Source organism: Orbicella franksi, chromosome 15, assembly GCF_964199315.1.
Source record: "Orbicella franksi chromosome 15, jaOrbFran1.1, whole genome shotgun sequence".
Taxonomy (NCBI): domain Eukaryota; kingdom Metazoa; phylum Cnidaria; class Anthozoa; order Scleractinia; family Merulinidae; genus Orbicella; species Orbicella franksi.
In genome coordinates, this window is record NC_138159.1 from 20,884,542 (window position 1) to 20,897,846 (window position 13,305).

Below are 13,305 nucleotides of genomic sequence, written 5' to 3' on the forward strand. Positions count from 1 at the left end.
CCCCCCAGGCATTTGAACTTTTGAAGTGGCCAAAAAAATCTGCAGGTCATATGTGCCTTTAATACCACGAGAAACCACTAACTTTAATCACAGGCGGCACAAGCTAAGTCCAGCGGTGAGATGATTATCTTACGTAATAGCGGTCATGTTTGAATGAGAATATTCACGATCGGTCTTAAGAAGTAAGAAATACTGTCAAGTTGTCAATAAAAATTTCTCTCCTTACTTCCGAAGAGTATCGCTTGTTGGCTGACCGCTTACTTCGAAGAAACGAGACCATTTTAGCGGGATATCGCTGACTATGTTTCCCCACTCCTAAGAGACGTTTTTTCTCTTGGGAGTGGAATTTTTTTCCCTTTCTTCCGGTGGGTCAGTTTGACTCGGCCCCGACTACACTACACTTTTCCTTTTTTAAAAGAATATTTTCATAAGAATATCGAGGCTGAAATTTAAGAATAAGCCCGAAAAGAATATAATTTTACATGTTTTTAAATAAACGGTATAAAATTATTCCTTTCTCTAGACGGCAAAACTGGCCAAAAAAAAAGCACCAGCCGTATGTCTGATACTAATGACGTTTCTGCAAGAAGTTATGTAGACCTATGTGCGTCTTATCAAGTTTTGATGCCTGCAGGCTGGTTCCAAAATTACTTTAGCACCATCCAGACACCAAATACTTTCGAAAACAGAAATGTTATACTCTATAATCTAAGAATATTCAAGAGAACATTTTCAGCCTAAAATCGGCAGAAAAATAAGAACATTCAGCCTTGGCCGGAACAACAATATTCTTATAAAGAAAAACCAATATTAATCTTATTAAAAAAAAAGAGTGCAATGCGTCTTCGTGTGAAAAAGCATACTTTGTGATGCGTTTTCGCCTATCGTCCTCACTAAAACGAACGAAAACGATGTTGAAAACGGAGGCTTTCGAAAACTTTCAAAAGTAGAGCCTTTTGACAACGCTCCGTTTCCGCTGCTAGTGTGGATAGGTGAAAAGGGAGGGCTTTGAAAACGATGCCGAGAAAAGCGACATATACTGCCGCCTCCATCAGCGTTTTCCGACGTTCTAGTATGGACGAAAGGCGAAAACGTCTCAAAAGTATACGTTTTCAAATGAAAACGAATTAGTGTGCACAGGTTGAAAACAAAACAAAAACGCTGGCGTGGTCGAAAATATTTTGACTCGTTTTCGTTGAGACGAAAACGGATACTTTTAAAAACGCATTAGTGTGGTCGGGTGAAGTTCCAAAGCGGTGTGTTAATTAATTTAGGGCACAGAAATTTGCATAATCGAACGTCACGCAATTCTCAAGCGTTATTTCTTGCTCCAAAAATTCTCAACAAAATAGACTGAAAACATTGTCGTCAAACTCGTAATACATGAAACACTAAACAACATTGATGAAACATTTCGCAGTTTTGTTATGTTATCTAGTATAATATTACTGCAGCCAATTAAAGTGGATAATACGAGTATGATAAGGTCGCAATCGCTTAACCTTTTTTTACAGCGATCGATCGTAGTGATCATATATCATAAAGAAACCATCCTTAAAATATCATTCATTTACAGGTGTTTTGCTTTTTTTAATAACAACTTCCCGTTAGATATACATGACTTTCACAACAACACCGAACGGAATATGGCTCAATTCCGTGATTCAATTCAACTTCAATGCGTAAAAGCCGGTACTTTAATATCAACTTACCTTCAGAACTGAGACGTTCGATCGTGTCTTCTTCTCTTGCAGATGGGAGTAAAATGTTCTGAATCCCTTACAGCCCCTTCGCCAAAGAACTTCAAGCGAACAAGGGTTACCTCACATTGAGAAATACACATGCAATTTCTTTCTGCCTCCGTCCGGGCCGGTCCATCGATCAATAACTCATTCACTAATCAAGTGATTTTCCTCTAACTCTACCCCGGGTACGACGGGATTTTGCTCGCGGGCGATTTTTCACAAGAGGCAAAACCACATTTTTGACGAATATGTGCCCCACAGCAAATTCAATTTTAAGCGTGTAACTTGTTAGATCTGAAGATATTTTTAATTAAACAGAACATTAAATTTTAAGGTGTAAATCAGCCCCGTACCACCCCTCCCAGTTTTCTTCTCGCTCTTCGTCAGCTGATGTGGATCACAAAACAAAAGAATTTCTGTTTTCTTTTAATCAAAATGGACAAATGATTTCAGATTCTCCGACAGACTACTTTGGAATATAACTAGTTCTGTGGAAATACGTTGTGCCTGGTGGAGGAGAGGACACGTGAGCGTACGAAAAACGATTCTGAAAAACAAAAAAACAAAAAAACAAAAACAAAAACAAAAAAACAAAAAACAGGGAAACACTGAACGACCCTTCTTGCACTCACTGTCACACAACACCACGCTCTCGTGCTCAAGAACCCTTGCAAGCAGGCTCAGGTTTGGGCCGCACGTGCGAGTGGCGACACTGCGACTGAGCGTGCCGAAGAGCGGCCCCAGCACTCGTGCCCATTTCACTCGCCAGTGCCCGTGTCCCTCTTGGAATATGTTCCCTCGCTTCTCGCTTCAGTATAAATTATTACTGGAGCTTGATATAATTCAATCCCTTCCACGCCTTGACTATGAGCCGAACGCAAGCTCCTAGAACGCTATTGGAAAGGTAAAATTGAATGCGCATGATTCCGTTTAACCAATCACAGCTCATCACAACATAAATGTCAGTTTCCTTAATCACGGGTTAAGGTTGAAAGAAGAAGAGAAAAGCAGGCATTTTTTTTTTTCCTTTTCTTTTCTCTTTATTTCCTTCAGGACGTTGATGTATACGCTTCTGCCTAACCAGACGAAACTCAGACAGCGACAATGGCTTTGCTTGTTCGAGGTTTGTCATCTTTCCTTTCTCAGTGAAGGAACCTGCTGACGGCGGGGGTGTTGCCACTGGAATGAACTCCATTTGCAAATTAAGTTGATTTTGAAAACTTGGATTTCAAAGGAAACTGTATATAAAATCTGATAATGTGAGCCTCGAGGCATTTCTAGACCTGCCAAAATGGAATCATTATCCACATCAATCCGCGCCATCTTTATTTCATTGCCGGTTTCTTAAATTTCTTGAGTCCTGTATAGGACACCATTCTTGTAAGGATTCCAATTCAGAAGTCTGCTATGTTTTTTGGCGCGCCACGATGCCAGAAACAGCAAGTCTTCCGGCGTCTCCAAGGACCTCCAAGCTAGAACTATCGAAACTGACTTGATACAAGATGCACGTCTGTCACATATTATGATCACATGACCGGTAAAAGATGCTAACACAATGACACAATCATTTGATTACATTATTATTTTGCTGTATCGCAAGTGTTCAAGCCTAACAGGTAAGCAAGTCACATTTCTTTCATCACTTAAGTTTGTAAGAAAGTGTAAGAATTCAAGTGGCGCATCTTCGTTGAGAAAAAAGGAACAAAAAGCAGTGCAATATAGCAATGCCAATGAATAGATAAATTTGCATGATTGGCTGGGTTTAAACGGGAAGGCGAATAACGTCTTACGTGCATATTTACTATGAGATGTGTAACAGGTTAAAAACAAAGAGAATAAGACGAATTTAACTTAAGATAGCAGATATAAACGTTTAATATCTCTACGAAGCACAGAACAGAGCAGTTCGGCGTCTCTGACAAATATCGCGTCCGAATCAGTAAAACACGGGACATACAAAACGGACTAAATTATTGTCTTTTACTCAATGTGGCGATAAATCATCAGAGAATGAAAAGGAATCATCTCTTGATAATTTTAAATTCTTATTTGGAGATGCGTTCGTCTGTGGATTTACCTCAATGTTAAACCTCTGCAGCGAGCTATATTTAAAAATTATCTTCCCAGCTGGACGCTAAATCCAAACACTTTGGAATAAGTTAAGCCCTACTGTAGTTACAAGTTGCGGCTTAGTATGCGGCAAGAATCAAAATTAAGAGAGTAAGAAAGAAAATTACGAGTGGTCCGTAGGAAGACATCCGAAATGAGGGTTCAGGCAATGTTTATTTACGCGCGATTCACGGTTATTACGAATTTTGCATGACGCTGAAAACAATGTTGATGCAAATTATACTACGTGTAGCTTGCTGGTGGCGTGAAGTTGTTTTTTTAAGACTCTACAGGGAAAAAAAAAACCTTGTTAAATAACAAGCATTGCTGCTCGATTTTTTACAAGTCTCAAATACGTGCGGGTTTTTTAATCTCATTCACAGCGTCCACTGTTTATTTTAACATCATCTACCTTTGCATGCAAATTTCTTTCCTGAGGAACAGAGATATATGAAAAGTACATGTCAAATCGATGACGGTTTGTAGAATTTATAGAGTGTTAATTATTTCTTGAAAGCTGCGTTATATTTTTAAAATATCTATTCCGGCTTTTAAGAGGAAAAATAGCACTCGATGTAATCTGACATTAGAAGAATAAATCGAAAAGGACTTTTTAATCCCAGACTTAGTGACATTTAGAATTCAATCCTTCTATGTAAATTCAAAGTTTTTGCCCAAATGTTACGTTGTCTCATTCAGAATCACCAAGGATACTTAAAAGAATGAGATATATCTACACTATCACCCGGGTAACTGCTGTGAGCAGAAAAGAGGCTCGCTTTTATTGCAAAAGTGGTAACATCGATAAAAACAAAAACGATGATCTTTCCAGTAAACACTATTTTTCGTGAGCGGAACTTTGCGCTGAAGAAATTATACCATATAGGGCAAGAACAGCGAGGCGGGAATCGGAGAGGAGAGACTCCATTTTCTAGATCACTGCTGCGGATGCGAGGTTTGGTTAAAATATAAGACCAATCTCTTGTTTAAATATTAAATTTTTACTACAGAACTGTAGGGTTGTAATGCTTCGAAAATGAAGTACGCTCAACCTCACAAGGTTTCGTTCATCTCCCAATGCAGTGAAAAAATTAAAATCGATGAGACGTCGATATCAAGTAGCTGATTTCCTGGCTGTTCGTGTGACCACATGACCCAACACGTGCTTGAGGACAACCTACAGCCGTGAAAAGAAAACGCAGAACACAAGTTGTTGTTGACAACTTAGACACACATAAAACATCTACAGAGTGGTTTTCAATACGCCACTTTCGATACATTAAAATTCAGTTTGATGGGGACGCCTAGAGAACACACAAAAGAAATGAATAAACATGCTCGTTCAGTTTCCTTTGTTTGTGTCCTCTAAGCTCCACTGCCAAGCTGAATTTTAATATATCGTACACGGTCTATTGAGCGTCGTAAAACTAACACCAAATTGATCACCCTAATCAGTCACAAGAAAACACAGACAATACAGTGAACCAATCAAAGCTCGAGTAATTACATGTAGCTGACTCAAAGCGTGGGAAAACGAGGGCGAGCGAGTCACGATTGGTTTTGGTTTTACTTCTGATTAGATGAAAAAATGGCGCGAATTTTTTACGGCAATCGTGTAGCGTAGTTGATTCAAAACCAATTACTTTTCGACACTCAAATGAAAATCGCTCTATGAGCAAACAGAGCATTAGGAAACTTCTCACTTGCAATAATTATAAGTGTGCCATTTTATTCCCGAGTTACCCTACACATTTGCTTTAGTGGTCTAATTGTTACTTGAAAAAATTGCGGAAACCGGCGTAAAATAAGATATACTACACCGAAATTCTGCCAACCATACGGATAATGTAACACCTTACCGAAATGTCGTCATCCGCGGAGAACTTGTGCCCACAATTGGCCCAATGGCAGGCTTCTACGGTACCTTGCTCCATCACGTGATAATCTAAATGGTGACGTCATGGAGTTAAAGATTTGATAAAACGCATTGAATCCAAGATAAAAGAGTAAAGAAATGGAAAAGAAATAAATACTAAAAGGTAAAGCGAAATGTCAACAGACACCACGTTATGATCATTGGATATAAACACATTTTGTATGTAATCTTTGCTTTTGTTGTGTAGCTGGGATTTCATTTTGAACACATTCTCATCTGGTATTCTCATAATCCTAAAGCTCGTAACTAAAGAAGAAAATAAATAATTTCATCAAATAGTGTCGCAAAGCATAATCCTTAAATTCATGCAGCCGCGACCTTCACGCGTAACTGTGACGTAATCGTTACTGTCACGTAACTGTAATTGTTACGAGCTCATAACTGTCACGTCATATCGCTTACCTCGTAGATGATTCTTCAGGTGAGAGACAACGCCAAAGTTGAGCTTACACTCTCTCCACTAAAAAAAAAACATTTAGCAATTAAAATGTGAGAGAACAAGGAGCAATTGAAGACGAGATGGTAGAAAATTTTACTAACTAAACTTGACAACACCGAGTTCTTGTTACCACACAATTTAAGGTAGCTTAAGATCAAATAGGGTAGGCATTAAAGTGCCACTATGATCAAATTCTCCATACCCATTTTTTCACATTTTCGCACACAATAGGTCTTTCCTAGGTTTTTTGCCAAATTTCAATCTATTACGAACATTAGAACTCACGTCGTTTGGACCTTATTTCCGAGAATTTACGGCCGCCATTAATTTTCCTTGTTCCAACTCTTGGTTGAGAATTTGAGAAAATGACGTCATTTTCTCAAAAATACCACACGGGTTGAAATTATAATAACAATTAGCACAGCAATTCGCATAAAGAATAACAAAAACTTTGGCTCATATATTCGTGCAATTTTTTACATTAATTGTTGTCATAATTTCAACCCGTGCGGTATTTTGAGAAAATGACGTCATTTTCTCAAATTTTCAACCAAGACTTGGAACAAGGAAAATTAATGGCGGCCGTAAATTCTCGGAAATTAAGGTCCAAAACCCACGAGTTTTAATGTTCGTAGAAAATTGAAATTTGGCAAGATAGCTAGGAAAGACCTAATGTGTACGAAAATGTAAAGAAATGGATATCGAGAATTTCATCATAGTGGTACTTTAAATCAGAACTCATTTCTCATCTTTTCAAAAAGATTTTGTCAGGGCTTTCTTTCCAGTGCTGTAAATGGCATAAATTACGATGATGTATCACGATTAAAGGTAGCTCAAGATCAAATGGGATAGACATTAAATCAGAGTTCAATTCAGTACAGATATGTCGAGGCTTTCATTCCAGTGCTGTAGATGGCATAAATTAATATAATGTATTACAGTACTTTACCTTACACGGGTGATAAACCCGTAAATCCAGTTTAGACGACACAACAGAACCGTCCCTAGCCCCACTGTAAATCTGTGGAAACAAAGTGGAATATAATACCTTGAATTTCCTTGTAATGCATGGTACAGGACAGTCGGCGTGATTGAAAAATTCATCCGAGTTGAAAATGATAACGTAAGGTCGCACGAACATGCGAGAGCGAATGTGGTGTCTGGTTCGAAAGCCTTACGAATGTCCGTGAATTTCACGTTTTTTTCAAAAGATTCAAGAATCTCCCTTGAAGGAGCTATGTCACAGTTTGCGTATCTTGAAACGTTTAGCCTAAATTTTTCAAATTCGTCGTTTGTAATTCGTGTTAATCTTCTCCATCCCTAATCATCCTTGATCCGTTATGGTTTATTATTATCCCTTTGATGTTTTTCTTTCTTATTAAACTGCTATTTCCGGGTTTCCTTCAATTGGAAGGTAATTTTGTACGTGGCCAAAATACCATGATTGAGCTCCTTTAGGATGAGCGATCAACTCACAGCTAAATTGTCTGTAAAAACAAAAACAAAAAAGAATACAGTTTCCTACTATACTTACTCTTCCATTGTTCACATGCACTGAGAAAATCATGTCCATGTGTCCACCGTACACTTGAAGGAGTTCTGCTGTCTGTAAAACAAAAATAATCAGTGAATATTAGACAATGACTTTCTCTCTCAAAACATTTTGGCGGGAAACAACTGGAAAGCGCGAGAGAAACTATGATATAAACTCGCTCCAGACCCCTGTCTGGAGGTCCCACTAGGCACTTAACAAAGAGGACTTGTTTCCAGTGTAATAACATTTGCGTCATGTAAGAGTTAATGTAAAGTCACCTACCACAAGATCATAGCAACGAATAAGTTTGTCTAGGCATGACGTCACAAGCACACTGCCCACAATCTGCAGACCGCTGACACTCATAGTGTGGCCTTCAAAGGATCTTACAAGTTCTCCACTCTACCAATAATGGGAAAAAATTGAAAACATTGAAATTAAACAAGTCTGATTTTAAAACAGTTTTGAGATAGGTGTATTTTAGTTCCACTAAAAGAAGGTGACGCACTTCAGACGACTTGAATGATCGAAGGTCTCAGTTTGAAATAAAAAAAAAAAACAAAAAGGAAAGAAAATAACGATTCGAAAGAAACGAACTTCTTCAAACTCTTACGAAATCTTGAGCTGACGCTTGTAAATACTTACATTCAAATCATGAGCCTGCACTTTCATATCAGCGGATCCACTGTACAAAATATTTTCCACAACCTGCAAGTATTGATACATTATTGGTGACAGAGCCAACAGTTTCATGAATACCTTCAGAAATCGCGAGGCAAAAACTGCAAAACTAGCCAAAGAATGCAGTTTTCCTGCAGCAGTGGTGCATGTTCGGTAATCGGCGTTAAAAGCCAGCGTGTTGACCTCCGGGGAGCCAATAAAGCCGCCCATGTTTGTTGCATCTGAAGTTTTGCAATCCTAACAGCAAACATATACAATTTAATGCCCAAGCAACATAGACTAAGAGCAGCCCTCCTTTCGTTCAGTTCGTCCAGCCCGACGTGAAAATTGAGAGCGGGAGAAAAATGGCCGCGCAAAATATGGGGGTAAGAAGCGCGAAAAGGAAAGGTGCTCCTCGCCCAAAGATTTCGCGTGGCCACTTTTTTTCCTCGTCCTTTTTTTCGCGTCATTTTCGACGGATTAAGCGATAGAGGGGCTGCTCGTAGTCTACTAGAAACATACCTGAAGACATAACACTGTCATGTTGTGATCGCTGATTGTTCGGAGGAGCAGACCAGACTGAAAAGAAAGAAAGAGCAAGTAAATCAAGGAGAATTTTTTCAAAGGTCCTCTACAGTTTACTTAACAATTTCTCCTAGGACAAACAGGATAAGAACCGTTCGTTTCTACAATCAAATAAAAAAATCAAGTTCTTTTCAAAGGGAAGTTCTGTTTGTCGTTTTCCTTTCTCTCTCTTACCCAGTCTTGATCAATGTTTCGGAAAACACAAACATATAGCAGCCTGGAGCCGAATAGAAAAAAACAAATTTCACTTCATAGGCACTTTAACACAAGAACACCGTTCTTAGTTATGGCCTTAGGTGTCCTGCGCGGCGCACGGTGAGGGATGAAACGATTCTTATTTGATTGTAGGATAAAACAATCTACACAGTATAAGTGATTTAACATTATTGGGTAATTAATCGACGGCCAACCCGCTTTTGCGAAGAAAAACGAAAATCTCTTTTGTTGAGTGGCTTATTCCTCGATGGACTGCCATTTGCAACAACTTGGACTGTTCCTACTGCCTTTACTTCTTCTACTGATGCTACTAGCGCAAAGATTTTCAGCTGAATGCCCAAATTGTAGACATGTTTGGGTTTATTGACCGTGGGAACTAAAAATAACTGCCTGGTTAAGATAAGAACCAGACACACCAACGAGACGAATACGAATAAATGAAGATTAGGCAATGAAAACGACCGGAAAGATAATTGTTAAACGACATTTAATCATGACTTCAACTTTCGCGGGGGTTTTCAACCAAGGTTAGTACGACTACCGAACCATAACTATCGTGAGAGCAACTGTTAATAAGGCAGAGTACCTAGACAAAACAAACAACAAAACTAAGAACAAGGATAGATATGTGTGGGCTGACCTTGACTTTTGCACAGACATTGACAGTCACGCGCGCACGGGATTAATTCGAGACCAAGCAGAGCCAAGACCGTGGGGGGGGGGGGGGGGTGCACTCCCTATAATGGCCGTATAAGTGATACCTCTTCCGTCAAAATGGTATACAAAGGATTAAGGGGTTGGACCTCGGGACGGAGCCTCCCCGTAAAGAGCTTTGTAGAGTGCCTCCCCCCACACCCCTTAACCCCCAGGGAGCCAAGACTCTAAAGGTTACCTTACAATCCCTGATGGCGACTGTCGAGTCGAAAGAACCAGAACACAGAAGCTTTCGTTGTCCCTCGCTGGCTGTGGTCAGGCAACTGACTCCACGAGGCTCGTGGCAGTGAAGGCGCTCGAGGCATTTGTTATTCTAAGAAACAGGCAAAGAACAGATAGAGCCCAGTTATTCCCAACACAACAGCAACCCAAGAACCTGGGCACGAATTTAAAATTTTCCGCGCTTTCGATCGCGTGACTAAGCCAGCGATGCAAGCGCTGGGATAAAATTATTGTTCATTTGGAATTCTTACAGGGAGCACGACTGGGTGAGTACCATACACGAAATTTTTCCCGTATTTAGCTAAGTTACGCTTCTGATTATAACAAAAAGCTGTACTACTGTATTTTGTGAAGCAGTATTAAACGAATCTTAGGAAATAAGGTTCGTTCGTTTTAGAAGGAAACACTATTGTTCTTTGTAATCATTAAAATGGACTACAGTTCCTTTGTTGTAGCACGCGATCCGTCTAATCATTTTTCCTCGGTTATTGTAACTGTAATTTGAATGTCTCTTACGCGTTATTGTACTTTATAAAACTGTTTGGAAGTTCGAATTTGCAAACCCGAGCAGGTAGACTGTCGCACGATTTCAAGGGCGCATTTTTATGCTCTTGCACTGTTCTGTGTTTATCATGTTTAGCGTACAATTCTCCAACTAATAAAGGCCAAAATATTAATCGCAATCATTGCTGTTCTTGTGTTACATATTACTTCTTCACTCATGTTTTTTTGAGTTAGAAATGTACATCTCAAACTCATAATTCATCAAGTTTAAACAAAGGAAATCATGACCGTGACAGTGCTTGGATATCTGATCTTAATTAGGATAGATTTTTACGACTTTATTTCTCCGTTTTCTCCTTAGTTTTAGTTTCGATTGAGAAGATTAATCAAACACTCAAGGCAGTGTTTGACCACAATTCCAAACACCTCGAAGTTCGTCAAAACTACTCCGCTACGCGTCGTATGTTCACCTCTCTTCTCGGTGTTTCGAAGTGTCGTCAAACACGGTCTTGAGTGTTTGACATATTACATACAAGACAGAAAAAAAAAAGCCGGATTACGAAAAAGAATCGCGTTTCAGCTGGTTGCTTGTTGGTCCAAAAGGAAAGCGTGACTGACCATAAACACTATGAAGAAAAAATGAACCAATATTCAAAACCACTTAACGAACGTTCTCCTGAAACACCAGCAAAGAGAATTTTCATAATATGAATCCATCAGTGTTAAGCTCGAATTGGGGAATGGGTGCGGGATTGCAGGCTCGGGAGTAGATATAAAGGGTGGTTCATACCAGGAGCAGATACACGCGAGGCATTTAAACCCAAGATGGTAGATTTGATCCATATTTCGAGACCAATTAGCGACTATTACTAAGTTATTCAGAAAAGTTGGTGTCACGGAAGCTTCCGTTTGTTAGCTAAGACATGGGCCAGCAACAAAGAAGGCTAATTAGACTGGAGAAGGTTTATATCTACATTTTACGTTATTCCAACTAACGTTTGAGAGAAAATCATTCAACAATTTCATTCGCCATTCTTAATGAATAATTACTTTTAAGAGACTAATACTTCATTCAGGTAACTGATCCACGCGAATCGTTAAGTATGCACTCAACTTCATGTCCAATCTTGTTACAATATCATCATTGCTGTAAAGCTGATATTACAGGTGGATAGTTGGCATATATTGCCTTTTGCGACCTTCTCGAAAGATGACAGATTTTACCATGGTACCATTGTACGGCGATGCTAAATACTAGCAGTGAATATCCAACGAGATATACACTTCTGTTCAAACACACGATAGCCTGCGAACAGGCTCCCGGCGAGGAAGGAAAAAAGAAAATTCCGCGAGCGCGAAACTGAAGAATTCGGAGAACGAAGCGATCGGGGCGGGCTCGCCGGGAGCAAGCTAAAAACACGATATATAGTGGGATTGCAAGATTTTTCATCAACTTCTTGTGTTAATTTTTGTATGCATCGTTAGGAGCAGATATTAAACTACTCAGTTTCAAACTAGACATTGGAAATAAATTTTGTATGCTCTTTCTAGTCAAGGCATGTTTTCAAATCACGTAAATTTCTGAATTTGACACCTGGTCAACATTAAATGTTGGCAAACATCGCCCTGTTTTAATGTAATTAACCCCTATCATTTTACGACGAAAGGAAGTTCTGCCCTGTACCTGACCAATATTTTGAAAACAGATCACTTTTCAACGATCCAGTAACTTCGTTACAGGAATGTTCGCGATAATTTTTTTTCCTTTCCTCGCGATTCTTTTTTCATCACGAAAATTCGACGAAATGAAACGTGAAAGAAAACGTCAACATATGTCAATTAGAACTCAGTTTCATGTTTCAGTTTCCGACCACGAGTTCAGTATCCTGTTTCCTTTTCTGTTGTTTTTCTGTACAGTACATAGTTTTACAGACAAATTTTGTTTTATTTTCTGCTAAACTCGCTTTCCTCCCATGCAATATCTTGATCTGTACGTTCAAATCACGAAAATTAAGCGGCATTGTTTTTATAAGTCAAACAACATAATAAAAATAATTTCTATCCAAGTTTTTTTTGGCGCGACCTCTGGTACAAGTTGTCAGATTGATCTTCAGATTAAATTACGCCGAGAAGACAGAGACACTACAAATAAATACATACCACCACTACCGGTCTAAGGCTATTTTAATTTTATAATGTTCAATCATCAACAAAATGAGGCGAATCTGGGAAAACGCCGGAAACTGACTAAATTATTGAAGTTCAAGACAACATGTTGGTTGTCTGGAAAGTAAAAGAGTGGTGAGTGGTGAGGGTAGGGGGTGGAGTTGGGTTGAAGCTAGGGTGAGCAATTTCAATATTGTTTTCTCTAACATAGTGAAATACTTTCAGCTGGATCAAGAAAAAAGCTGGGGAGGGGAGGGGAGGGCGGTTCTAATAACAAAGGAGATCGGATGAGGTATACAGTTTTTGGGAGTTATTTCGCCGACTAGGGGCTGACTAGAGGCTACTCGAAAGGTAGCTTTTTTCCCGTCAGGGTAACAGAAAAGGGACGGGAGGCTGAGGAGTGAGATTTGTGAGGGGAGGGGTCGGTTGGTTTAAGGATGAGAAAGGGCAGGATTTACTGTAAGACCGGGAATTT

General features: G+C 39.3%; 2 protein-coding genes across 4 annotated transcripts in view; one reads left to right on the forward strand and one right to left on the reverse strand.

The window, feature by feature from the left end:
* Positions 1-3,352: 3,352 nt before the first annotated feature.
* The window catches only part of LOC145470797 (uncharacterized), a 36,007-nt gene continuing 26,054 nt past the window's right edge, over positions 3,353-13,305 (reverse strand). For all 3 annotated transcript variants that reach the window (XM_081454639.1, XM_081454636.1, XM_081454638.1), the window contains exons 12-20: positions 10,117-10,251; positions 8,946-9,002; positions 8,409-8,471; positions 8,046-8,165; positions 7,764-7,835; positions 7,179-7,250; positions 6,193-6,250; positions 5,714-5,799; positions 3,353-5,031 (exon numbers count right to left, since the gene is read on the reverse strand). In XM_081454639.1, the coding sequence (XP_081310765.1) occupies positions 4,969-5,031; positions 5,714-5,799; positions 6,193-6,250; positions 7,179-7,250; positions 7,764-7,835; positions 8,046-8,165; positions 8,409-8,471; positions 8,946-9,002; positions 10,117-10,251 (726 nt within the window). In that variant the 3' untranslated portion in view covers positions 3,353-4,968. The remainder of the gene's footprint in view (positions 5,032-5,713; positions 5,800-6,192; positions 6,251-7,178; positions 7,251-7,763; positions 7,836-8,045; positions 8,166-8,408; positions 8,472-8,945; positions 9,003-10,116; positions 10,252-13,305) is intronic.
* Positions 10,246-13,305, forward strand: part of LOC145470811 (monocarboxylate transporter 10-like) — a 12,804-nt gene continuing 9,744 nt past the window's right edge. Inside the window, exon 1 of the mRNA XM_081454660.1 lies at positions 10,246-10,426. The gene's annotated coding sequence lies outside the window, so the exon portion shown is untranslated. The remainder of the gene's footprint in view (positions 10,427-13,305) is intronic.